The sequence below is a fragment of the Sceloporus occidentalis genome, unplaced genomic scaffold (genome assembly GCF_023333645.1).
Source record: "Sceloporus occidentalis isolate IW3139 unplaced genomic scaffold, rSceOcc1.0.p SCAF_1, whole genome shotgun sequence".
In the NCBI taxonomy this organism is placed as follows: Eukaryota; Metazoa; Chordata; class Lepidosauria; order Squamata; family Phrynosomatidae; genus Sceloporus; species Sceloporus occidentalis.
This window is the reverse complement of record NW_028316981.1, coordinates 137,943,778-137,970,410: the sequence shown is the minus strand read 5'-3', so window position 1 is coordinate 137,970,410 and position 26,633 is coordinate 137,943,778. Positions and strand designations below refer to the sequence as shown.

At 44.4% G+C, this 26,633-nt stretch overlaps 1 protein-coding gene across 5 annotated transcripts in view; it reads left to right on the top strand.

Moving 5' to 3' along the window:
- Positions 1-2,716: 2,716 nt before the first annotated feature.
- Positions 2,717-26,633, top strand: part of LOC149322293 (ubiquitin carboxyl-terminal hydrolase 36-like) — a 31,390-nt gene continuing 7,473 nt past the window's right edge. The window contains exons 1-17 of one of the 5 annotated variants that reach the window (XM_089538780.1): positions 2,717-2,951; positions 6,903-7,221; positions 7,337-7,552; positions 9,852-9,962; positions 11,226-11,328; positions 11,664-11,731; positions 12,164-12,234; positions 15,197-15,279; positions 15,927-16,038; positions 16,669-16,809; positions 18,109-18,209; positions 19,776-19,914; positions 20,887-21,573; positions 22,233-22,348; positions 23,848-24,366; positions 24,753-24,994; positions 26,293-26,445. In XM_089538780.1, coding sequence (XP_089394906.1) covers positions 6,969-7,221; positions 7,337-7,552; positions 9,852-9,962; positions 11,226-11,328; positions 11,664-11,731; positions 12,164-12,234; positions 15,197-15,279; positions 15,927-16,038; positions 16,669-16,809; positions 18,109-18,209; positions 19,776-19,914; positions 20,887-21,573; positions 22,233-22,348; positions 23,848-24,366; positions 24,753-24,994; positions 26,293-26,445 — 3,115 coding nt within the window. In that variant the 5' untranslated portion in view covers positions 2,717-2,951; positions 6,903-6,968. Of the gene's footprint in view, positions 2,952-3,150; positions 3,253-6,632; positions 6,788-6,902; positions 7,222-7,336; positions 7,553-9,851; positions 9,963-11,225; positions 11,329-11,663; positions 11,732-12,163; positions 12,235-15,196; positions 15,280-15,926; positions 16,039-16,668; positions 16,810-18,108; positions 18,210-19,775; positions 19,915-20,886; positions 21,574-22,232; positions 22,349-23,847; positions 24,367-24,752; positions 24,995-26,289; positions 26,446-26,633 lie in introns of those variants that run through there. The other 4 variants (XM_089538770.1, XM_089538749.1, XM_089538764.1 and 1 more) reach the window with 4 other exon arrangements.

The following is a 26,633-nucleotide window of genomic DNA, read 5'->3' as shown; positions in this document are numbered from 1 at the left end:
TACTGGGGCTGCCCTGTTGGGAATGGCTTAGTACTTCAACTCCATGATGACAGCCTTGAAATCTGTTCCAAGTGGTATTAGGCCCCAATGATGGTGCTGAACACACTCTGGACTTAGTTTTCAGTGCAGAATGGGACGATATTTATATTAACCTTTGAGTGGAGGTTGGTGAAATGGCCATGTCAGTGGACACGATGGGTCCTGAGCATCCCCTCTCATAGAGTGGATCCAAACCAGATGCTTCGGTTTCTAGGGAGCCATCGGTGTTGAAATCAGTGCATTAGTGACTAGAGCGACATTTGGGAGAAAACATGGAGAGTCTGACTGAACATAGGCTAGATCTTTTTTGAAGGCTTACTACCAAAAAATAATGGGCAGACATCTGCATTTGCTAGGAGCAGTTTTGTGTAATCAAGGATATTTAACAACATATGCCACAAAAAGAGACTAAAGACCTTTCAAGAACCCATTGGCCCCATACAGACAGGCCAAAATAAAGCTGCTTCGAGTCACTTTGGAGGTATGCTGTTTAAATGATGCATGCGTACTAAGAGTCTGGAAGCTGCTCCAAAGCTGTGCTCCAGTCCTTAGGACTAGATCTTGGCTTTGGTGTAGCTTCCGGACTCTTAGTACGCATGCATCATTTAAACAGCATACCTCCAAAGTGACTCAAAGCAGCTTTATTTTGGCCTGTCTGTATGGAGCCATTGTGAATAATTTGCTCAGCACTTTGCAAGCACAATCACTCTGATCCATTTTTACTTTAACTTTCCAGCTAATAAAGACCCAATGGACATAACCTTGGCCCCAACTTGTTCAGTCATAATGGATATCTGTCCATTTGTACTACCCAAGAGTATTGACAGGATCTTTGGAGAGATGAGAGCCACCATGCGTTTGCTAGATTCCTGTCCATCCTGCTAAATGAAAAGGCTTGGGGTTGGGACTGGCTGAGTGAATAAAGGGCAGGGATGGGGAAGTGTGGACAGAATCCTGTTTTGGGCCCCAAAGGCGTCAGAACCTACCTCCAATTTTGAAAGGGGCAGTAATTGCCTCCCAATGACTGAAAGTTGTCCAAACCACTACCAACATCTGGCCATTTGGATCTGCTTACCTCCCACAAAACCCTACAACCTCTTAAAATGGCCATTTTGCAACAACAACAAAAGTGAAATCAGAAGTGATGCTACTTAATGCTATTTGCTTCTGGAGTCACTTGGGGTTCTCTGCTGCTTCCCATTCTATTCAATGCAGATGGAAAATGGCCCAGAGAGGTTCTCTCTCTGTGGGTTGGTGAGAGGAGCAGTGTGCTGATGGCACTCAACGCTATTTTTCCTCTCCAGCTAAATCTGAGGAGGCTCTCTGGGTTTTTTTAAATAATAATTTTATTTCTATAATACATAAACAATACACATAAAATAGCATCACAATCTAGGTTATATGTTTTGTCACTTCCTGATTAATCACTTCCTACGTTCCCTTAGTCTCAAAACATCATAACTGTATGAGGTACATCTGTGATTTATTTTTTTAGTAGTCCTCATTATAAATCCTCACCCTCTTTCAAGAAGAGGCTCTCTGTTTTAAACCAGCATCTGCTGTCAATAATGGACTCGATGAGGATGAACAAATTGAAGCTTAATCTACATTAGAGGTAAAAGTGAAGACTTTCACTGCCGGCACCCATAGTTTTTGTGGGTTTTTGGGGCTATGAGGCCGTGTTCTAGAAGTGTTTATTCCTGTGTAAAGGCTTCCTCTTTGACAAGGGTCCAAAACACACTGCAAAAATAATCCAGTTTGACACTGCTTTAACTACATTGGCTCAGTGCTAGGGAATCCTGGGAATTGTAGTTAATCGTGGCAGGAAAGCTCTCTGACAGATGGCTCAATGTCTCACAAAACTACAGTTCCCAGAATCCCCTAGTATTGAGCCAGGGCAGTTCAAGCAGTCTCAAAGTGGCTTATTTCTGCCGCGTGGCTTGGGCCTCTGCCTGGGCTTCCTTCACTGCCCTACAGATCCCAGCATCCCATGGGAGGGAGCCATGGCAGCTAATGTCAGACACTGCATTGTTTCTAGAGTGCAGATGCAGCCTTCCCCCCTCCACACATAGCACTGCATGCACAGCCATGTGCCTTTCAAGATCTGGGAGATGAAGCTGCAGCCAGGCTTGAGGAAGAACCTGGGCATTGCATTCATTTGCAGCTGCAGGGATTGGGTCCCAATTGCAAACCTTCATCCTCCCAACCGGGATCTGCTCTATTTCCCTCCTCCTCCCTTTGCGAGGCACGAGGGAGGGAGGGAGGGAGGGAGGGAGGAGGGCGCCTTCTCTGCGGGACACTGCGGTGTTTGGGCCTCGCTTCCCTCCTCCTCCTCCTCCGCCTCCCACAATCCGGCCTCTTCCCCCGCCCTCTCCTGCCGTCCTCCTTTTCCAGGACGCCCCACACTTCAGCCTCCTCCTTCTGCCCATTTTGAGCATGGCCAAGAAGCATGGGTTTACATTGCTAGGGGTGTTTTTAAGCTTTTATCTTCTGTCCAGGACCAGGAGGGATTCCCAAAGCGTCCTCCATTTTGAGCAGGACCGAGAAGCACGGATTTACCTTTCCATGTGTTTATTTAGCGTTTATTTCCCAATCCCAGGAAGAGTCCCCAAATGCAAGAAGCACAGATTGACCTTTCTGTGAGCCCTCCGTTTCGCGGCTGGCTCCCCGGGCCCTGAAGGGGAAGCCATTACAGTATTATTCGCACAAAGAGGAAGCAGCGGGGCCTGGGCCTGGCGTCACTCAGAGAGAGGCCTCGAGTCGGGCGGGCCTCTCCGCTTCCTCCGCCCCTTTAGGGCGAGGACTGGGCCTTGCTCCTCGGGCCGCTGCTCCAGCGCTGCGCCTCTGCTCTGCTCTCCTGAGGACGCGGCGGAGACACGTGTCTGGGGCTGCTCGTGTGGATGCTCGCATGGGTGAGTGCGGAGGAGGACTAAGAGCACCCCCTTCCCCTGCACCCAGCTAAGGGAAGCGAGCCCCGCAAATGCGTGGAGCAGCAGGGGAAGATGGCGGGTGGGGGAGACGAGTGTCCTCCTGGGCCTCCTCTAGGCCGCGGCGGGGCCTCGGTTGCCATGGCCCCCTCGACCGGGCCTCGAGTGGGACGGAGCCCGCCGGGGGAAGAGGGAGGCCGGGCCGGGTGCCGCCGGTGGCCTTTGCCCCCAGCCCAGCCAGGCCGGGCTCTTCGCCTGAGGCAGAGAGAGGAGGCCTTCCTTCTCGGTGCGGAGGGAGGTTGCCGCTGAGTCTAAGGAAGGAGGAGGGGGATGTGGGGGACCTAGGCCTTGCTTCCCTCTGCGCCCCATGGCCACCACACAGGGCCCCTCCTCAGTACACCCCTCTCCTTTAAGGGTATGGGCACTAGAGAGCCCCCCCCCATGCCTCTTAGCGCCCCTTCCCCCCCAAGCCCATTTCCTTTAGGGATATTACTTCCAAACACTCATTTCCTTTAGGCGTATTAGACCCTAAAGACCCCCTCCCCAGCGTCCCTTACGCCCTTCTCCAAAGGCCCCTTTCTTTTTGGCATATTAGCTCCCAAAGGCCCCCCCACCCCAATGCCTCCTAGTGCCCCGTCTCCAAATACTCCTAAAGGACCCCCCCATTGCATCTTAGTGCCCCTTCTCTAAACACTCATTTTCTTTAGGCGTATTAGATCCTAAAGACCCCCCCCCCAAGTGTCTCTTAGCACCCCTTTTCCAAACACCTTTTTCTTTTTGGCATAATAGCTCCTAAAGGACCCCCCACCAGTGCTTCTTAGTGCCTCCTTTTTAAACATTCATTTCCTTCTGGCACAGTGCCCCTTCCCCAAACCCTCATTTCCTTTAGGCTTATTGGTCTCTGTGGTACCTCAGAGTGTGGTCACATCATGCCACTCCTGGGAATCCTTCTCCCAGGGTGGATGCCAGTGTCCTCAAGTCAATTTGCTCCTTAGGTCTAAGGGTGCACATGGTGGGCAACACCATCCCCTCGGTGTTGTTCCTGTATCATTTGTGGCCTTCATGCCCTTGACTGCAGTGTGAGATGCTGATGCTGCTTCTCTGACAGAAATCAGCTGAGTCCTGTTAGCTAACACCCGTTGGCTGTCAGGTTTGTCATACATATGGAACAATTTTGTGTGTCCCTGTTGGAATCCAAAAGGTGTGAGTGAGCAACTTGCTTCCAGGCGTAGCTGTGTGAAGTACACATCTAAGGCCAGGCTGATGCTGAAATGAAAGCATCCTTGCTAAAGAACCGTTTCCCCCTCTCCCATCACCACCCTGTGTAAGGATGCAGCTGTGGGTGTCTCTGATAGTGATGGTCTGGTTGCTCATTAAAACTGACTGTTTGGTGAAGTGACTCAGGAGGCAGGGACTGTTAACATCTAGCAGTGTTCACCAGGTAAATAGCTCCATTGCACTGACGTCTCCTTGCCAGCAGTCTTCATGGGAGTGCAGGGTTGTCTCTGGTGAGGCAGCTTGTTTACCTATGTCACTGTGCCCTGTCTTCTCCAGATGGCAATACTACATGCTCTTTTCACAGTAGCTTCTTTTCACAGTAGCTTCTCCACATACACCCATGTATGTGTCCAGCATCAGGCTTTGGGTCTGACAGAATAGTTGTGACCTTTCTGATGAAAGTTTCCTTTCTGCTTTAAGGTCTCCATAGCACAGGATGAGGAGGTGAACCCCTTAATACCAAGCATGGGTTTGTCTGTCATGGAAATCTGTTATACTTAAGAAGATGTGTTCTTGTATTCAGCATGTATGGCTGCCATGTTTTAAATCCTCTGTTAGGAGAAACATCTGGGGTTTTTCATTGAGGTATTCTCCTCTTTCTGTTGGTGATCAAACTTTAGGGCAATTCAAACAGGTGTAGCACAGTGTTTTTCTTACATACTGCTGCTGCTAACCTAACAATGTGACAAAGCTCCAGATTAATAATTAAAAAGCTTATATAGCTCCAGAACTCAGAAGAAAACACTGGTGTTCACCCATCCAAGTACTAACCAGGACTTTATAATAGGTCTTTGGTCAGTAGAATTTCTATTAGCTGTCCACGTCATGAGATCTTGTCTGTAGACTTTGTTTTTTGAGAGTTTCCTGTGGCCTTCTTTATGGTGAAAATTCTTTGTACAGACAAGTTTTAGTTTGTTTTCTTGGGAGCTTTCTCTTTGCTGATAGGTGGAGGATAGTGGATCACCAGAACAAGGGATGCTAACAGTTAGATATTTAGGAGCCTTACTGACTGTGATTGCATTGGAGACATACTCCATACTGTAGAAATAAAGCAGTTTGACACCACTTTAACTGTCATGGCTCCATCTTATGGAATCCTGGGATTTATATGAACTTCTTTTTATATTGCATGTAAAAATACAGTGGGTCCTCCACATTTGCTGGGGTTAGGGGCAAAGGACCCCTGTGAAAGTGGAGAAACTGCAAATTAAAAAAAATACTGTTTTTTGACCTGAGAGAACACCTCTAGTAAACTCCTCCAGCACAACTCTATTGTCAACACCTACCAGAAATTGACCACAGAATCATGCTAGAGGACCTACAAATGCCCAGAGAAGTGTTTTCTTTGGTAATCTCTTAAATCCTTTGGCACAACTCTGTGGTCAGTTTCCAGCAGAGTTGTACTGCAGGACCTAGAGCAGGGGTAGGCAACCTGCGGCCCGCGGGCCGGATGCGGCCCAGCGAGGCCTTGGGACCGGCCCCAACCCAGTCCTGCTGCCGATTGCTGCCGGGGCCTTTGGGGGGCAATTGTCTATAGAAGCCTCAGAAACATACATTTATATTAACATTTTTTTAAAAATCAGCAATTTTTTTGCGTGTCCTCCATTTTTTTAAAAAAAGTGTCTTCCATTTGAAAATTTTGTACTACATTTGTCCTGGTTTATTTATATATTTAATTTTTTTTAAAATTAGTTAATTATTTATTTTTTGGCTTCGGCCCCCCAGTTGTCTGAGGGACAGCAACCCGGCCCCCGGCTCAAAAAGATTGCCTACCCCTGACCTAGAGGTTCTTAGAGAAAACATAGAAATCAAAGCCACAAATAATGAAAGCCTCAAAAGTCAAAGCCGCAGGAAGGCTAACTGTATTGTATTCTGGCTTTCAAGAAAGTAAAGTTTCTACTTCCGCTCATGAGTGTTGTCTTGAAGTACAGGAGCAATGTCTCTTGTGAATATATATATATCAGTTTTCTTTTAGTTTTTCTTGGTAGTTAGGGTGTCTGTGGTTATCATGAACAACTTGAAAAAATAATGTAGTTGGGAAAACTGAATTTATGGCTATATTTCCAATTTGCCTCAAGTGGAATGCAAAAATTCGGAACTGTGTTCCAGAAGTCTGGAGTTACATTTGGATCCCCTTGTTTTGAAACTAAAGTAGTGGTGGTAATGATTTAAGGAGCCTAAATATCCTAAAGACATCAGATTGTGGCTGATTTTGAAAGCTAAGCAGGGCCAGCACTGGTTAGTATTTGGATGGGTAACACCAATGATACCAGGAGCTGTAGGGTACATTTCAGACGAAAGAACTGGCAAAACCACCTCTGATTATTCTTTACTTAAGAAAACCCTATGAAATTCACAGGGTTACCATACATCAACAGGAGATTTGAAGTCATGCACTTGCACACACATTGGTTTATTTAGCATCAGTGTACATGGCATTTCTCAAAGTAAAAGAGAACCTACTCACAGTCTAAAATTCAGCTGAGGAGAGTGTAAAGGAAGAAGAAGGGGGAACAGAGACTGGAATAAACAGGGAATTTAAGGTAAATCTTGTTATATGTATTTAGGCTCAGTAACAGAAGCGTGTGGGGATGTGGGGGTTGTGTAAGAGTCATTGTGAAGACACTTGGTTTTGAGGCCAAATAATTTCTCTTGCAGCTTTCCCTTGCAGAGCAAAGTTCCTCTGGTAGCAGGGCAGCCTATGCTGCTACAGAGTGATGCACAATGCCCATAGTGGACAAACTGAAGGAAGCCCTAAAACCTGGGCGGAAGGACTCTGCTGATGATGTTGAGCTGGGCAAGTTGTTGGCAGCTTCTGCCAAGAAGATTTTGTTGCAAAGGATTGAATTTGAACCAGCCTCAAAAAGCTTCTCCTACCAGCTGGAGAGCCTGAAAAGCAAGTATGTTCTATTGAACCCAAAGACGGAAAATCCTAGTCGGCACAAGGGCACTGAAGAAGGACCCAACCGAAAGCAAGGTGCTTCTTGTGCTCTACCTGAATGGGGGGTGGGGGGGTGGGATGGGATGGGATGGGATGGACTGGCTGCTGTTGTGCCTGGTGTTGCTGACTCTTTCTCCTTTCTCTCTCACAGGCACTGAGCATGTTCTAGGAGGTGATGGAGTGCCAGCCCCACAGAAGGTCCTCTTCCCTTTGGAGCGTCTCTCTCTGAAATGGGAGAGGGTGTACCGTGTCGGAGCTGGGCTCCACAACCTGGGCAACACTTGCTTCCTCAACTCCACCTTGCAGTGTCTGACATACACTCCGCCTCTAGCCAATTACCTGCTTTCCAAGGAGCACAGCCGCAACTGTGAGTGTAGTGTTGGGACTTTGGAGCGTTCTCTTTCATGCAGAGGAATGAATGCTTCTGCCAGTGGTCTGAGGCTTTTGATTTGTGCTTTTTTACTTAGAGTTGATGAAGGCAGAGGCTGCAGTGGTGCCCTGCTTTGCATCCTAGTGTCACTCTAGCAGAAGGTTCAAGTGTTGGGCTTGGAATCAAGCCAGGGATGGGCAAATTGTGGCCTTCCTAATGTTATTGGAGTGCAACTCCCCTTACCATGGCTATACTAACCAGAGCTGTTGGGAGTCAGAAGTCTGGCAAATTCTTAAGGGTCACAATTAAGTCCCCTAGCTTTAGTTATCTAAACAAATAGCAGAGCAGGGGTTAGAATAGCCTGAAGAGGGTGAAAGAGGGTAAATTGATAGCCACAAGAGCCACCAAATTCAAAGTCTCAGCCTCAGAGAAAGACAATGGAAAACCTCCTTTGATTACCTAAATCTTAACAAGAAATCCCCAGAATAGGGTCGCCATAAATCAGAGTTGATTTGAAGGCAGATAATAACAATAAGAAGCTATAGTGTTAAAGATACTGTTGGTACTTTGTTGCTTTTTGTAATGGTTTTGGAAGCATGCTGAATTATTTGGTCCTAGGCTTTATGTAGCTGAAGTCTCAGAAGAGTGCATGTGATGAAAGGAAACGCATTGGATCTAGCTGCAGTAATCAGGCCCTAGTACCATGTGAGTTCATGGAGTAGGTTATACTTGCCATGTAATGACTGTGGAGGAATGAAAGGCAGGGACGCAGGACATGTAGATCCAAGGACAAATTGGCACACAGTGCATCTCACCCCACCCCAAAGAGTGCTCTGCAGCAGAAAGTTGCTTTACAGGCCAGTGCATTTATCCTTGCAGCAAAGGTCTGTCAGGCTGTGTTAACAGCTGCAAAGGAGGAGAGCCAGGATTTAGTTGTATGAGAACTGCTGCACTAAGCAACCATCCTGTTCTTGCTGGTAGTGCTGACTCCTAGTTTGGAAAGAGATGTGTATGACTGTGATTGGAGGTGGTTAGTAGCTATTTGAGTTGCAGTAATGGTCATGTTGCACCTGTAGACATTACATGCAGGCTTCAGAAATTTAACCTGTTTCTCAGTTATTGTTTTTGCTCAGCAGAAAGTATAGCATTTTGAGCCTCTTCAGATATGCAGGGAAGGAAGCTTCTGCCATGTAGCTATGATAGGATTAGGAAAGTATACAAGTACCCATGCATGCTTGACTGCAGTCAGAGTGCAAGCTTGTTAGCAAGATGATGGCTCCCTGATGTAAGCAATAAGAAAATGCCTTCAGATACCGTTTATACTCAACTATCAATCGCCCTCATGTATAAGTCGAGGGTAGGTTTTGGGCCAAAATTCCAGATTTTAATATGACCCGTGGATAAGTCGAGGGTAAAACATAGGGGCGTGCATCAAAGGATGTAAAGCCTGAAGCCAAGGAAAACGATGCTAAAGAACTTACAAAATTTTGGTAGGCATAAATGTTGCGCTCCTCATAAAGACTGGATGGATGAGAGAGTAGTTATAGGTGGCCGATGTTTATTTTAGGTGCTCTCAGGATGGCTTAAGTACTCACTTGTAGGCCTGTTACAGACTGCCAAAATAAAGCTGCTTCGGGTCTCTTTGGAGGTATGCTATTTAAATGATGCATGGGTCCTAAGAGCCGGAGGTCGCACCAAAGCCACACTCCATTCCTAAGCACTGGAGTGCAGCTTTGGTGCAGCTTCCAGATTCTTAGGATGCATGCATCATTTAAACAGCATACCTCCAGAGAGACCCGAAGCAGCTTGATTTTGGCAGTCTGTAACAGGCCTTAGTCACTCTACTCACTGAAAGGGGATGACTCCTATATTTTTTTAAAGTAAAAATTAAAGTACACTTCTTACATTGACTCGTGGATAAGTTGACCCAGGTTTTTGGAGGTCAAGTTTTGATTACATTTCTGGACTTATACATGAGTATATACAGTAAGTATCAGTTCTGCCTCTGGGGTGTTATGTTGCCTCCAGCAGAGAGAAATGGCAAATTTTTTGTTGGTGCTTGATGGGCATGCAGTCGATGTTGGAGGTGCTTAACCATGCAGCAGAAGCAGCACTTGCACCTTTCTCTTTATATTTCTTCTGTCATTATTTTCAGGCAAGCTACATAGTATTGCCTAGGCAAACTTGGTATGCTACTCTCCTGGGTTTTCTGGCTCTGCCAAATATGTATTTGTTCTTTGGAAGCAGGATATTGCTCCAAAGAGTGTGAATTAATTCCTGATTTCGTCTCTTTCAGGCCACCAGGGAGGCTTTTGCATGATGTGCGTTATGCAGAATCACATGATACAGGCATTCGCCAACAGCGGAAATGCCATCAAGCCAGTGTCCTTCATCAGAGATCTTAAAAGTAAGCAGTGGAGGAGGCTTCTGAAAAGTGTCATGAGAGAATACTATATCTCATCAGTTTTTATAGGGTGAAGAGACCAAAGATCCTGTGTGTGTGTGGTGTGGGGGGTGTTTCAGTGTGAGAGATACTCTTGGTGTGTATGTTGGTGTGTGTTAGATCCTATGTGCATATATGTCCACTATGCACAGCCCATAGAATATTGAGAAAAACTGGCTTAAAAAAACCAGCAACAACAAGGATTGGTTGATATGAAATCCTGAGCAATATGAAATCATGACAGTCATACATGTGTAAGTCATGACCTTAAGGGCATGTGGGTATTCCTCTGCTTTCCTTTACAGTAGGAACAGTGTGGCCTGCAGGTCACACAGAGCTCTGAAAACACACACACACACACCCTTTTCCAGTTCCCAAGCTGTGATTTTCTGCACTAAAACTGCATGTAGATGTGGTGGCTTGCCTTCCCAACCCACCAAAAATCCTGTGTTGTGGCCAGAAACTTGCTAAAATGTAACTAGAAGTGATATGACATCACTCCCTTATTTAAAAAAATTATCTTTATTGGACCATCTTGCATCCCATTTATTATTTTTACACTTACAATTCCAGTTGTTATAGTCATTATCCTTCTAATACATAGTTTTATCCTAACTCATGTCTTCCTTTCTTTATATAGTTCATTTTGATTCTTATATATACAGTGTCATCTGGTGGACATGCCATCTTTTCCTTCTTATTTGTATTTCCATTTTTTCTTTGTTTCATTATTATTTCTTCTTTGCTTTCTTCTGCTTCTGTTTTTATTATCTCTTCAACCATTCCTTCTTTATGTTTTACTACATATTTATATACATATAAAAATCTACCCAACCACCCCAGCTAAAGAAAGTGGCCTGTGTTGTGGCCAGAAACTTTCTAAAGTTTCTAAAATGGCAATTAGAAGTGATGTAACATCACTTCTGATGTACTATGGACGGGCAGAAGTTGGCCCACTTATAAGTGGCCACTCGTGTTCTAACCATTCAAGTTGCAGCTGGAAATATTTTAGAAATTCACATATGAGGGTAGGAGTGCACCATACATTTCACTCATTAGCATCTTGCATAGTTATGTTGAGTGTGAAATTGGAGTTTCCTTGGTGCAGAATATGGATTTTTGGTTTATGATGTGAAATTGAGATTTCTGAGTTTCATTTGATAACATCTGTTCCTTGATGAGGGGGCTTAGGAAACAAAATTTTGATTCTCTTTCTTTCTCTGGCAGAGATTGCTCGGCACTTCCGTTTTGGCAGTCAGGAGGATGCTCATGAGTTCTTGCGCTACACCATTGATGCCATGCAGAAAGCCTGCCTCAATGGCTATACCAAGTATGGACAGCTCCCTGTTTCTGTTGTCGGGAGGGACAATACCATTTTCATTGGGTTTAAGAAATGAACATATTGAGACCTTGTGCATGGAACTTAGTGTAGGTGTGATGTCTCGCAAACTGATGAACAGCATATGATTGGGGGAAGACTATGCTAGGTTAACAGCCATTCAGCTGGTACTGGCTGCCTCTTTTTATCCAGTCCTATTAAGACAGCAAAGGCTTTCCCTGAGCAGTATGGCTGCTTTGGTATCTAAGCTGTTATGTTGAATTGAAGACGTCTTATTCAGAAGTTTGCTCCTGACTCTCTGAACACTTGGTTGTTTGCTTTTCCAGGCTGGATCGTCAGACTCAGGCTACCACATTGGTACATCAGATCTTTGGTGGTTACCTCCGATCTCGTGGTGAGCACAGCTTTGGAAGTTCCCCCTAGAGCTTTAGGCATCCCAGGTTTACCTTTTTTTAAATTTCTTGTTGAGTTTTGGCTGGAAGGTCCTTTAGTATTGAAACATCATTAGTGTTTCAAGCTTTGACTCAGTCTAGAAATAACATCACTCCTCCAGACTGTCCTCCTGTGCCCAGCAGTATTTCTGCCGTGCCAATCATCCTGTGGGCATGCAGCAGCTCTGAGTCAGTTTCTTGCTAGCTTTCTTTGGCCTCAGTCTAGGCTGTGAAGGGGATTTGGGGTATCCTGGAATTTAGAGGCTTCCACTGCTGGTTTTGCTGGGCTAGAGAAAGAAGTGTTGCTGTCTCAACCTTCTTATTGTGGAATGTGACCATGGCAGGCAGCAGTGGCCGCGAAGAGCAGGCAAGTAACTCTTCTGCTTTCTTTACAGTGAAGTGCTCCATGTGCAAGAGTGTTTCAGATACCTATGACCCCTACCTGGATGTGGCGTTGGAGATCAGGGTATGTCACAGTTGTTCAACTGTTTAAACTATTTTACTTATTAGTCAAAAAATGGTAAAAAGATATGCTAAAACATGTACCGTATTTTCCGGCGTATAAGACAACTGGGCATATAAGACGACCCCCAACTTTTTCAGTTAAAATATAGAGTTTAGGATATACTCGCCATATAAGACTACCCCTCTTCCAATGCACACCAAATAAAAATTAAAAAAACATCAGATTTGATTTCAATATGGTAATTTTAATTCAAATGATTATGACATGCAGGTACTTAGCAGGAAAACTTGTTGTATACAAAGCCTGCTTGGATTGGTCGGCTCTCCCTGCCTGCCCAGCCCTCCCTGTCTTGAAGATTTTCTTCTACCGTACTTGTACAGCGCTGTCCTTGCTGCTTTCATATGGTCATAACATATGGAAGGGATGCGGCTGCAGCCGTTTTTGAACTCCCCCCACCATATGCGGCAGATTCTCCAGTCCGGCTCAGAAGTTTCAGCACCTGCAATATAAGATGACACCTGGCATATAAGACGACCCCCAACTTTTGAGAAGACTTTCCTGGTTTAAAAAGTCTTATACGCCAGAAAATACAGTATTCATTCTGTGTGAAAGTCCACACTTTGTAGGGCTCCACCCTCTCTGCAGGGCTCTGGGAGGCATTTTCCCTATGTTTTTAGGCCCCCTGGGCTATTTTAGCAGAAGAGAAGCCTTTTTTAACAACAGGAAGTGAGTGGAGGTCATTTCTGTTTCACTTCCTGTTTCAAAAAAGCTTCTTCTGGGACTTAACTCGCTTGAGTGGGGGGAAGTTTGGGTGAAAATGTCCCCCATTTCCCTTAGAGAACATTTGAGGCAAAAACAATGGGAAAAATTGAAAACCCCCAGATATTTTGGGAGCCACAAAAATGGTCCTGGGAGCTACATGTGGGCCATACTCTGCCCACGCCTGCTATAGATATATACAGTCGGCCCTTCTTATACACGGATTTGTTATACAGTGGTACCCCGGGATACGAATGCGCCGCCTTACGAAATTCCTGGGTTACGAAAAAAAATTATTTAAAAAAACTGTTCCGCGTTACGAAAGTTTTTTCGGGTTACGAAAAAACTTTTGGTGCTTTTCGGCGTGATTTCGCACCAAATCGCGGCTTTTCCCCATTAGCGCCTATGGCTTTTCGGCTTGCGAAAGCCTTCCGGGTTACGAAAAGGGCAGCGGAATGAATTAATTTCGTAACCCGGGGGACCACTGTACACGGATTCAAGCATGCACGGTTTGAAAATGTTCAATGAAAGTATAAATTTCAAATATCAAACCTTGATTTTCCATTTTTTATAAGGGACACCATTTTGCTATGCCATATTTAATGGGACTTAAGTATCCACGGATTTTGTTATCCACGGGGGATCTTGGAACCAAACCCCAGCGTATAACAAGGGTCCACTGTACATAGCTTTGTAGCCTTTCTGATTTCTGCATGGTCACAGTTTACAGCAGCCATGAGAACTGTGCAGTCTCCCAGATGCTGTTTGTTTATTTAATGTGTATCTTGCCTTTTCCCTCAGCAGAGGATCGAAGGCAGCATACAATGTTTTAAAACTGCAATAAAATTTAAAAAATAGTACAAAATAGCCCTGCAATTGTTGTTGCACTGCACTTCCCATTAAACATAGTGAACATCGCCCATGGTGGGGGAAGCTGGGAGTTGCAGTTGAATAACATTTGGAGGGCCACATCGTTACCACCCTTGGCTTTTAGAATAGTGTTCAGCCTGCTCAAAAGTGTAATGTGTTTATGCTCTATAATAGTTCAGCTACTAGTAGTAGGTCAGCAATACATAGAAAATGAAAAGGAATGGGAGAATGGAGAGGGGCATGTTATGGGGAAAACAGATTATGGAATACATGGACTTCCAAGAAAATGAATGGGGTCATGCTACATCTATAGCCATTTATTTAGGCAGTGAGTATCTTCAGAAAGAGATACCTTTTGCTTTGTCTTCATGCTATTGTTATAGTTCTCCAGTAAATTGTCTGGGTTGCACCATCTATCATCCAAGCAGAGGAGTGTCATAGTCTAGTCAAAGGAATAGGACTTAGATACAGTCAGCCCTCCTTATAGGCAGGCTTGACTTCTGCAGCTTTGAGCTTACACGGAGGGCAAGCACCAGCAGAAAGAATGGAGCACGTACTCACACTGTGTGCGTCACCGCAAACACATGCCCCATTATTTTCTATGGGGCTAGAGCATATGCTGGGGGGGGGGGTCCAAAACAGTTCCCCCACATATGGGGAGGGCAAACTGTACATGTACAACTCCTTGTGAGCTCTTCTTAAAATCTAATGAAACTTTTCTTGATTAATTAATCCTTTTAACATTAAGGATATACATTGGAAGGCTTTGTAAAATTGCAGCAGTACAATCTGAGGGGATGGAAGATAAGAATCTGAGCACTTTTAATTGTTCTCAAAAGTGAATTTCAAGATTTTATAACATTGATGTTAAATATTTTCTGGAAGAAGGATATGAATAAAAAGTGTTTCATATTTCTGCAATTTGTGTTGATTGTGATGGACAATCAGATCACTGGAGTATAAATTAAATTCCATACTAGCTAATGTTTAAAACTTGCTTCACTGGTGCATTATGTGTTTGTCTTCAAGCCCTTTATATTGAACCTCTAATCAAAAGAAGCTACAGTGAGTCCTTACATACTGTGGGCGTACATTCTCATGACTTCAATAGTCCTCCTTTAATGCTTGTTTTTCAGGGACTAGTTTACGTCCCTCAACTTGCCATCCTCCAGATGTGTTGGCTGTGGATAAAGAGTCATAGCCTATTTTGAGGGCACTAGGGGAAAGCCAGGCTTGTAAACATCTGAGTTTAAACTGGGTGATGCTGTTCTTTTAACTGATTTGTATGCTCATGTAGCTCTCTCTTCTGAACTTCTTCTGTCTCTCATTAAAGCAGGCTGCCAACATTGTTCGGGCGTTAGAGTTATTTGTAAAATCAGATGTGCTGAGTGGGGAGAATGCCTACATGTGTGCCAAGTGAGTTGCCTTCTACCTTGGCTTTTTGTCTTGACTTACCTGTTCCCTCTTACTTACCCGTGAGCCATTTTCCTCACTCCATTATGCCTTGAAGAAAAAACACACAGTAATACGTGCATTTCTAGAATGGTAGGGCTAACATGAGATTAGACAGATTTGTTCTACTTCACAGCTGCAGTAATTGCTGACTCACTCTTAAAATATAAATTGGGCCTTTTTGAAAAAACGCAGCAGGGTAAGGGTAGCTTCACTTAGACAGTGACAGATTAATGTCATTGAGACTTTGTGGATTAGGTGGAGGGAATAACTGAGCAGAAGCAGAGTTTTGGTATACATTTGCACAGTGTGTATTACCTTTGCAACAGTTGTCTCCTGCTTGAAACAAAACCATTTCTCTAAATAGTTAGAGACAGCAGCATGCATTTCAGATGGATATGTAGCTAATCACATGGAGGCTACTCTATAGAAAAGCAAGCTCTGTACAAGGTCTGTAAAATCTCATGTTTAAGGTGCAGCTGAGCATAGCTACTGTAGATGGACATTTAGAATATCTCTTGTTCACCATATATTTCTCCCCACACAAACCCCTGTAGTAGCAGCCCCATCCTATGTATGTGCCATGTTGGTGTTGTTTCTTCACCCTGCAGGTGCAAGAAGAAAGTGCCAGCCAGCAAGCGCTTTACCATCCATCGAGCATCCAATGTACTCACGATCTCTCTCAAGCGCTTTGCCAACTTCAGTGGAGGCAAGATCACCAAGGTGTGAAGATCTGGAAGGTGGGAGGGGGTGGACAGTGTTCCCTTCTCCCTATGGAGAACATTTGGAAGAGCTCAGCTGGCCAGTTCTTGCTGATGTTTGTCCAGCTAATCACCTAGCCTTACAGATGTAAGGCCACAAATAAGACTTCCCATCCAGCGAACTCTGCCCATGATGATTTTATTTAGCTTAGTTGGTTTTAATATGTAGTTTTTAATCTTACATTGTTTAATCTTGTTTTAAGGGGGGGTCTTATGTATATATGGATGTATTTTAACCTGTTGTACCCCGCTTTGATTGCCTGGAAAAAAGCGGGATAGAAATAAAAAAATTATTTATTTTATTTATTATTTATGTTTTTGGACAGCATGTTCCAACAGTCCTAGCCACCTTAGCTATTGGCGAGGAATGATGAGGAATTGCAGTCCAGCAAAATTTTGAAGGTCACATTATTTTTACCTCTTGTAGATTTAAAAAAAAAGAAAAGAAACATGGCTTAATGTCCTTGAACTCCTTATGTTTATTGTGCCTTGCATGGCTTTGCTCTTCAAAGTTACGTAGGCTTGTATACTTAGAGACAGGCTTTACACAGGTGGGACAATTTCTTACAGACTATTCCCCTTCCTTCTGCAGGATGTAGGCTACCCTGAATTCCTAAATATCCGTCCTTACATGTCACAAAACAATGGTGATCCTGTCATGTATGGCCTCTATGCTGTGCTTGTGCATTCAGGATACAGCTGTCATGCAGGGCATTACTACTGCTATGTCAAGGTGAGAGTCCTTTGTCTTCTGCTACTGGGTAAGGGGCAACTGTGCCAATAGGGCAGCATGAGCCTTGGATGATTTGCATTCAAAGCTTTGGGATGTTAATGTTAAGCTTTTGCAACAATTTAGCTGAGATATTACATAATGCTTAAATTTGGGGATCTATTGGCTTTACAGACAGCCCCTGCCGCCCCTTTCCTAGCCATTGGGGCCGCAGCAATTACATGCCGCAGCCCCAATCTGGCCTTTCTGTGGGGCAAAAATGATCTGCAAAAAGTGACTCCTTTTTGCACTGTGGAAAGGACGCCATAGCTACTGACACTGTAGCTTTTCGGCACTGCTTTGGGGCTTCATCATCTGGACGCTGTGCCAGAGGGGCACCGTGACACCACCTGCTGTGTAGTGGGATACATGTTGTGCAAATGCCACATCCCCACTCCACCCTGATGCTGGCCTTTATCGCCATTCTGTATAGCCTCTATGTCCAAAGCTAAGAGCTGGCTCAAAGTAATGGCACTTCACAAGGCATTCTGTGTTCTGTTGTCATGCTTATAGATGAGAAGGCCTAGAAAAAAAAACCCATAACTCTGGAACAAGTGTTTTTTCTTTGTTGTAAAGCAGTGGTTCCCAACCTGTGGGTCGGAACCCCTTTGGGGGTCACTTAAGACCATCGGAAAACACATATTTGCATATAACAATTAAAATAATTTTATGGCTGAAGGTCACCACAGCATGAGGAACTATATTAAAAGGTTGAGGTATTAGGAAGGTCAAGAACCATTTTGTAAGGAGTTCCTTCCCCCAGTAGACTGCTAAATGGCACAAGGAGTGAGTTAGCAGTATCTTTCTACCAGGGTTAGTCTTCCACAGTGAGCTCACTGTATGCCGTGAATATGTAAGCTGGATATTTGGCTACGACAGTTTACGGTCAGCAATTAACACGTTGTAATCCAGGAATGGAAAATCTGTGGCCCTCCATCTGATGATGGATTCATACCCCTATTCATTCTAGAGAGTATGAGATTATGGCAACAGTAGCCTTAACATACAGAGTATTGGATAGAGGCTCCTCATCCTGAGTTAATTCCATTTTAATGATAGTAGTGGCGACTCCTTGAAGAAATAGGCTGTCCTCCCAAATGCATCTGAGGAAGTAGACTTTAGTCTATGAAAGCTCATGCTGCCAACTTCTTTCTTTCAGTTAGTCTCAAAGGTGCTACAAGTTCTCTTTACACACTTTCTTCTCCTCTGTCCACCAGTACTAGGAAACCATTACAAGTCCTTTTTTCCTCTTCATGTTTTCAGGCCAGTAATGGGCAATGGTACCAGATGAATGATTCCCTAGTACATTCAAGCAACATCAAAGTTGTTCTTAATCAACAAGCCTATGTGCTCTTCTATCTAAGGTAAATGGGCTGTCTGTGATATTTAGCACAAGTCAGAATGACTTTCCATCCAACATGCCTCTTTTCTTGCTGTCTGGCCCTGATTTTCTGCTGACTGAGTGGGACTTATAAAGTACAGATAATGGAGCTGGCTGTATTGGGTGTAGGGAATGGTAACATGGTTGCTGCCAATGCCAGTCTGTGCAGGAAGAGTAGGTGAGAAGCCTGTTCTTGATCTGTCTCTGTTGACAAGGAACCCAGATAGTCTTGTGTAATGTGGATTTTCTAGTGTTGGTTCTCTATTTGAATCAGCCATTTTTCATATTGAAAAAGGGTGGTAGTTCAGTGATATCTCTACTACATGCTTTGTGTCCAGAAAAGTTCAATTTCTGGCATTTCTAAGCAGGGCTGAGAATCCAGGAGAGCCACTGTCAGTCTGAGTTGACAGCAGTGTGTAGTGTGGGATCTGTAATCCAGTTCTCATATTTAATATTCTTCAGATGTAGTTTAATAGATGTTTATGTTCAAAGCATGGCACTTAATTTGCTAGTGTGGCCAAGGGTATGGATGACATCCCTCCAGTCTCACAGCTGCGCTATTTGGTTCCTTTTCTGGTCTCACCTTTAGGTGATGAGTTAACCTTTCAGGCCGTAAAGGGCGTCAGACCAGGATACCTTAAAGGCTGTCTTATCCCACACAAACCTATTTAAGATCCTCCTTTGAGATCCTTATTTGGGTCACTGTTCTGAGGTGATGTTAGACAAGTAACATGACCTTCTCACTTCTGGCACTCCAGCTTCAAAGCACCCTCACCAAGGAGGCTTCTGTGATGCTTCTTACAGGCCTTCTAGATTCAGAGTTTGAGGCTGTATCCACACCACAGAAATTTGACTTCACTTTTAACTATCATGACTCAGTGCTATGGAATTCTGGGATTTGTAGTTAATAATAATGATAAATAATAAAATCTTTATATTTCCCGCCTCTCCCCATGGATTGAGGTGGGAGCACAACAGCTAAAATCAGAATTACAATACATAAATTTCACAACTCACAATTTCATACATATATTGATTACCAGTCAATTATAAAACAATATAAAAATTATTATTACAATCTATGTGCACATCATCCTTAGGAGGTAAACATTTTCAGGGTTCAAGCATAATAGATCAGGTGGGTACGCCCGCTGGAAGAGATCCATCTTAAGTGCTTTCTTAAAGGCATCTGGAGTGTTAATAAGATGGATCTCTTCTGGTAGGCCATTCCAGAATCTAGTTTTGAGAGATACTTAGTTTTCCCTGTCAGAGCTCTGGTGCCCCATCAAATTATAACTTCCAGAATTCCATAGCACTGAGCCTTGAAAGTTAAAGTGGTGTCAAATGCTTTATTTTTGCAGTGTGGCAGCAGCCTGAGACTATTATTATCTGCTGCTTTTAACTACCTTCTCCTCCTTGCTGTTTTTAATGTGGTTTTCATGTGATCAAAATATTGACTGTTGGGAAGGTTCTTTATCTGCAGAGTAGGGTTTAAAAACAACAGTGATCTAATTACTTTTTTCTTGTTCTCTCCTGCTCTTTCTTCAAGGATCCCAAGTACCAGGAAGAATTCCGAAGGGCCCATCTCCAAAAGTAACTGCCCTGCGTCCAACCGAGCAAGCATAGTTTCTGACAATATGAAGAAAAGCATGACCAATGGTGCCCTCTCATCACCACTAATGAGTAAAGTGAGCATTGTCTCAGCCCACCTGCCCTCCAGAGATAGTCCTGAGACTGTGTAAATCATATGTTAAAGAGGAAGGAAAGAAAATGTTGCATGCAGCCAGTCCAAATTCTGGACTGAAAAGCTGAATTCTGTGGTCTGCAAACATTTTACGTGAATTGAGAAAAGTCATAAATTTTGTGTGCTAAACTCTGCAAGTTTGACTCAGCCATCTCCTTGGCTGATGAGATCTTGGGTCTGTCTCTCCCCCCCCCCCCCCTCCACACACACACACTTCAAGCATACCAACACCTTATATGAGGCTACAAGCTTTGTTGGTTGGTGAGCTGGGGTCCTGTGCTTTGTAGCATATGCACTGTGGTGCTTTGTCTTGTCTTGTAAAAGTGAGTGGGAGTTTCTGTCTTACAGAATATGGGAGCTGGTCTCAGAGTGAAGTTTCCAGTATGGAACCCGGAAGTAGCCCCAAAATTGTGAACATCTGAGAGGAGGGCTAATTTAGCCTATTACTAGGCCAGAGACCATACGCTTTAATGATAACATTGAGAAGTATTATTTCACTCTCTTCAATAGATGAGATGTGGGAAACACGGGAATAATGTGTACAGAAGCTATATTACTTTAACAAAACAAGGTGACTTGAAATGCATTTTACTAGTGGTCTTGCAGTGCATGTGTCCATGTGTGCGTGTGCATATGGTTGTGTAGCTATATTATGCAGACTCAGTAGCCCGGTGTAGCCCTGTGTTGTGTATGCCCTTGCCTGCTTTTCTGAATGACACTCCTGGGCATCTCCCAGGAATGATCTTTGCCACATAGTTTGTATGGATGGTAATACTAGTCTTTGTAAGGCAGCCTTTTCCCAACAGGTGCCCTCTCTGTGTGCTGGACTGCAGTTCCCGTCATCCCAACTTGTATGACTATGTTGTGTAGTGTTGGCTCTGTCTTCTTTCAGCACCATTGTCTGTCTTCTACACAGAGGCAAGATGTGACTCAGGTGAAGAAGACTTCAGAAACTGAGGAATCTGGTGTCCCTATTCCTCGCAGTTCCTTTGCTTCCCACTCAAAACTTCAGAATGGGACACTTCCTTCTCCTTCGTCTCCTCTTCCCAAGCTCATCCCTACCATTGGGTTCTCATCTCCCAAATTACCTATCAAGCCAGCCTTCCTAGATGACTTAAGCAAGAGGTCCAAGAAACAGCCCCTCCTGCCACTCAAAACATCTCAGGACTTTGGTGAGACTGGCAGTGCCAGGATGGAGATGGGTAAGCAGAATTCCTGGGGAGATAAGGGATTGGCATCATCGCAGCTGGGAGCTTCTCCTAGAGGAGATCCTGAGGCCAAAATGCGTGAAGGAGGCACCGAGCTACCAAGTAAGGATTCTTCATCATTGACCTCTTCTTCATCACCATCGTCATCATCTTCTAGCAGTTCCTCTTCATCCAGTCCTGCACATAACTCCCTTAAGGGGCTTCCGCAGACCACGATGGGCATCAATGGCTACTGCTCCTCTCAGGAAACGGACTGTGCCTCTGGAAAACATGTTTCTGAGGACTCCAAATTTGCCAAGCTAAAGTCACCATTGTTGGCTAATGTGAACAATCTGGAGCTGGGAAGTACCATGTCACCCCCACCTGCAAAGAAATTGGCACTTTCTGCCAGGAAGGTGCGTTTGGTGGTGGGAATTTTGCCCTGTTCTTGCCCCAGACTCAGGAAGGAGCAGGGGAGCATTTCAGTTTTGTGACAGTGTTTCATACATCAGTGCCATGTTTGGCACAGGGGATAGCCCAGGAGGCTTTCTCACTTGCTCGGCTTGCCAAGTCTGAGTCCTTATTTAGGTACAACTTGCCTTGTGCTGAGAATCTAGGCAGAGAGGTCTGCTTTCCCATAGTCTGGGGGTGAAATTGGTGTAGAGCTGGCCTATACCTTTACTTGTTTCCCAAGCCCTTTTGGTTGGTGGGGTTGTACCCAGAGGTATATGAGACACAACTTCAAGGGAGACTCCATCTTAGAGGGCCAATGCAGAGAAATTCAAGGTATTTCCCTTTAGGGAGAGATGTCATGGCATGCCACTGAGAGAAAGAGAGATATCAGCTGTCCGTTATCAATTCTAACACTTTGTCTCTTTTACATGTCCTTCCTTATTTTCCCTTTGTTTCTAACAACAAACACTTCTCTGATTCTTCTTCCCCTCCCTGTCCCACCCCCACCTCTTTTTGGTTTTGCCCCTCCCCCCTTTCTTTTCTTATTCTACCCTCTGCCCCCTGGGGTCATGGAAACCTCCTTTTTAGACCACCAAGTTTTTATTTATGTCGATAACTACAGGGCAGCAACACACTGCAGAAAGTGAGCGGCAGTGAGCATCGAGCGCCGCCCCACTCCCCACCAGCTGCCACAAATACCATCCACCCTGTCTGTGCCGCTGCGCTTGGCTGTCCCAGGTAAGCGATGCCCTCACCTGCTTTTCTGAATGACAGTCCTGGGCATCTCCCAAGAGTGATCTTTGCCACATAGTTTGTATGGGTGGTAATACTAGTCTTTGTAAGGCAGCCTTCTCCCAACAGGTGCCCTCTCTGTGTGCTGGACTGCAGTTCCCATCATCCCAGCCTGTATGACTAGCGGTTTGCTAGGATTGTGGGAGTTGTATCCAGTTGGGGGACACCTGGTTAGGGAGAATTAAGATTATAACTTTCGGCACTTTTCCTCAGTAAAGCCTTTCAGGGAATCCTTAGAGCAGGGGTAGCCAGTTTGGTGCCCTCAAGATGTCTTGGACTATGACTTCCCATCCCACATGGCCAAAATGAAATATGGGGGTGGTATTTCTGAAGTTCTAGCCTAGAGTGTCTAGGACTGCACTGGAGATAACTGTGTCTCTTGTTGGTTTTGGGAGATTTTTGGTCTCTACTTTAAGGTGAAAATTGATCATACCCATTAAGATTGACTGTCTTTGCCAGTACACAGATATGATGCTGAAGAGTAGTTTCTTGCTGGGAGGTTCTCCTTCCCCAATCTTTGGCAAGCTTTTATTGGAATCTAGCAGCCTGTTCTCTTCGGCACAGGAGATCTAAGCTCTCTAGGATAAACAGACCTCCTGGGTATACAGCCTCACTGTGGCTTGTTATCAGTAGAGCTACACAGTAGCATCACTCAGCAATGAATATTTTCCATGTTGCAATAATGCTCTTCACTATTTGCAGCTAATTTCACTACTCTTGATCCTATTCATTTATTTAGCATAAAGTAACAGGATTTATATGCATTGTTGGAATACCAGTAGAATTGAGCAGGTTGTTTCTTGCAAGATGCAGTGTGCTAGGTTGTACGTGTTCGAACACTACTGTGTAGCAGAAGGAAGTTATATGCAGGAAGTAGCTTCTAGTTATGTAGGATAAAAACAAGAAGTGTATATCTCAGAGGTTTCCTACCTTGCATTCTCAAACACAGAGACTCTTATGAATTGATTGAATTCTTCAGTTGTATATTTACAAGCATGAGTACCAATAACCAAATTCAGTACTGAAGGAACTCTATAACACTGAAGCAGATATTTTGCAACCCAGAAAGTTCCATGTCTGTTCTAAGGAAGTATGCTAGTTACTATTCCTCTCTCTGTGTGTGTATCCTGTTTCCTAGCCATCAAATTTTGTTTGAATGTGAATTGAAGTGTGCTGCGTTGGGGAAGACATTGGGTCTTGGAATGGCTACACAAGCTGTGGTCAGGCCATTTGAAAAGTGGGAAAAGTTTTTTTCCAGGCTGATAGTGGCTGATAATGTTTTTGTATCCACTTTGGATGATGCAAAGAGCACTGATCTTCAATATTGGTGAGGATGCTGGCACCGATTCTTTTGTAAAACTGAGACTGCTGTGATATTCAGCCTAGACGTTCACTGCTCCCGAATTTGTTGCATCTTAGTTTTTATATATGTATGGTTTTTGTAGGGTGCTCTCACCTGCTTCCAAATCTTCAGCACCTCCACGTTTAGCTGACAGCACCTTTGTCAACGTCACACCCTCATCCAGCTTCAAACCACGCTGCCTCTCTGCTGCCCCTCTGTCACCACCTGCTGTGCCCACCCAGGCCCTGAGCCACTCGTATCCAGACAGGGACGAAGAACCTTTCCTTGCTAGTTCAAGGAAGAGGAAAAGGAAGCATAGTATTCCAGAGAAAGAGCAAGGTACCCATTGCAACGCGAATATTACACACTTCAGTGCTGAGGGTACCTGGCTGTCCAGTCCTCCCAGGAAGAAGAGGCAACTGAAGGAAAATGGCCATGTGTTGGCCTCTTCTATACAGAAAAGTGACTTGGTGTCAGCGAAGAAGGAAAAACAAAGGGGAGCATCTTTGAACTCCAGGGCACCAGATTCTAATCTGACTAACTCCATCCGGAAAAAAAAAAAGAAAAAGAGGCTGCAGCAGAGGGAGAAAGACTGTACACCTTCACTGTCCTCCATGGACAGGTAAGCATTTTGCTTGTCTTAGTGCCAAAGTGTTGCCTGATGCCCAGAATATGAGCAACGCTTGTATGGCCTGCCAGTGCCTTGCATCTTTAGGGAAAACACAGCCTTTTTTTTCCTTTCAAGATGGTACAATATTGGTATTTTCTGTGGAGTAGAAAGCCACAAAAATTTCTCTGCAAGGCTGAGAGTTTGCTTCTCTCACCCCCATTCTCAGATGGGGGGCAGTTTTGGCTGGGGGCTCCCATGTTAATTGAGAAGTGAATCTGTTCTGGGATTTAACTTGAAATGCAAAGCTGCTCCTCAAAGTGCTGAATTCCAACCTTCTTCAAATAGAACTTGGAGTTTAAATTTAACTTTTTATCTATTTTAAAATCCACTGTCTATAGCTGCCCTCCACAGCGTGAGGGAGGAGTATTGGGAGAGGAGCTCTGTAACACAAAGAAGAAGAAGAAAAAGAAGAAAAAGCTGGTCCCTTCAACAGGCTCAGACAAAGGCAGCTCTGCTGAAGAGAGTGAGCACCGGAAGCACAAGAAGAGGGAGAGACAGGGGGGCTTGGTGGCTGCAGTGAACAACCCCCTCAAAAAAGGACATGGAAATGGTCTCTGCTCAGCGAATGATAGCCCCTCAGGTTGGAGATGTGGCTACCTCGGGGGGGGGGAGGGGGAGTTAGCATATGTGTGATAATAAAGTTAGTATACAATTGGCTCTCCACATTTGTAGCTTTGACTTTTGTTGCTTAAATTATTTGTGGATTTGATTAACACATTCTCTCTTGGAATCTTTTGATCCTCAAGTGTGACTCTGCTGGAAGTTGACCATAGAGTCATACTGGAGATTCCTAGAGAAAACACTTCTCTAGGCATTTGTAGGTCCTCCAGCATGATTCTGTGGTCAGCCTCTGCAATAGAGTTGCACTGGAGGACCTAGAGATTTCTAGAAAGGTATTCACTCAGGTAAAAAAATAGTGGGGTTTTTATTTGCGTTTTTTCCACTTTCATGGGGGTCCTGCACTCTCCTAGCCTCAGTGAAAGTGGATGTCCCCCTGTACATCTAATCCCCCCCCCTCTCTCTCTCTCTCACACACACACACACACACACACACACACACACACACACACACTGCAGTCCTGATCAGGTTCGCTGCTCTTTAGGACCAGCATGGGTGAGCTTTCCCTTGCTGTGACTCTCAGGCTGAATTTAGCTGTAAAAGAACTCCACTGTATTAAACTGTCTCTTACCCCAAGGGGAATCACATTGATATCAGATATGAGTTCTTTGAAACTCACGAGAACCACCACTTATTTATAGCTCTCTTATTTAAAAAATAAATAAAGTAGTTTCTACATATTTATGTAAGCAAACCAGTGAACATGTATAAATGATTCTACCCAGTGCTAGTCTAATATGTGAATGTGATTTCTATCCAAGACCTCTGTTTTTGTCCCTAGGCTTCATAACATCTCCCTGTTTAACTTGGGCAAATTGGGCGCCTGTTCCGTGCTGAGCAGATGTGTCCATTTGTCATCTGCCATGGCTTAAGCAGCCAAGCAAGCAAGCTATGTATCCCCCAGAGGTCTAGCATGGAAGGGCAGCTTTTGTGCCTGCACTCAATTTAAATGCATCTTTGTGATTCATTTGGGGGTGTAGCCTCTTTAGTTACATACTACCATTATTTTGTGGTGGATTGGTTGTCTTGGAGAAATGTGGGGAAAATGGAAATGCTTGTAGGAATGTGTTGGTATCTTGCTTATTTCACCTTGGAGGTATCAGTTGAATGCATCTGATACTAAGTAATAATTCATTACTTGTTCCTGCTGTTTTGCTCTCTTACTGCCACCCAGCTGCATGCCTTTAATTGTCCCAACACAGTTAGACTTGCATATGCAACATTTTCATGAAACCAGCACTCTGCTCTTTCCACAGCAGCCTTGGACTGTAGCAGCTTGCTTAGACATGAGGACAAATGCTCCTTGAACATCCTGAGTCCAAAGAAGGAAGAGATTCAACATAAGCATGGGCAGTCTGATGTAGTCCAGGAGCTGCTGAAGGGCTCCCTGGATAAGGCTTACGGAAAGCAAGGTAAGTCTGGAGAGAGAAAGAGGGATTGGTAGAGAAACAAAGCTTTCCCAGCCTGTGGGAGTGATTTGAAGCTGATTTTAAAAAAGTTTGAGGAATCCAAGGTCTGTGAGCAGATTGTCACAGCAGCAACAAAAAATGTAGGACGGATAAGAATAAAGTCTGTAGTTCTACTTAATTAGCCTATCTCT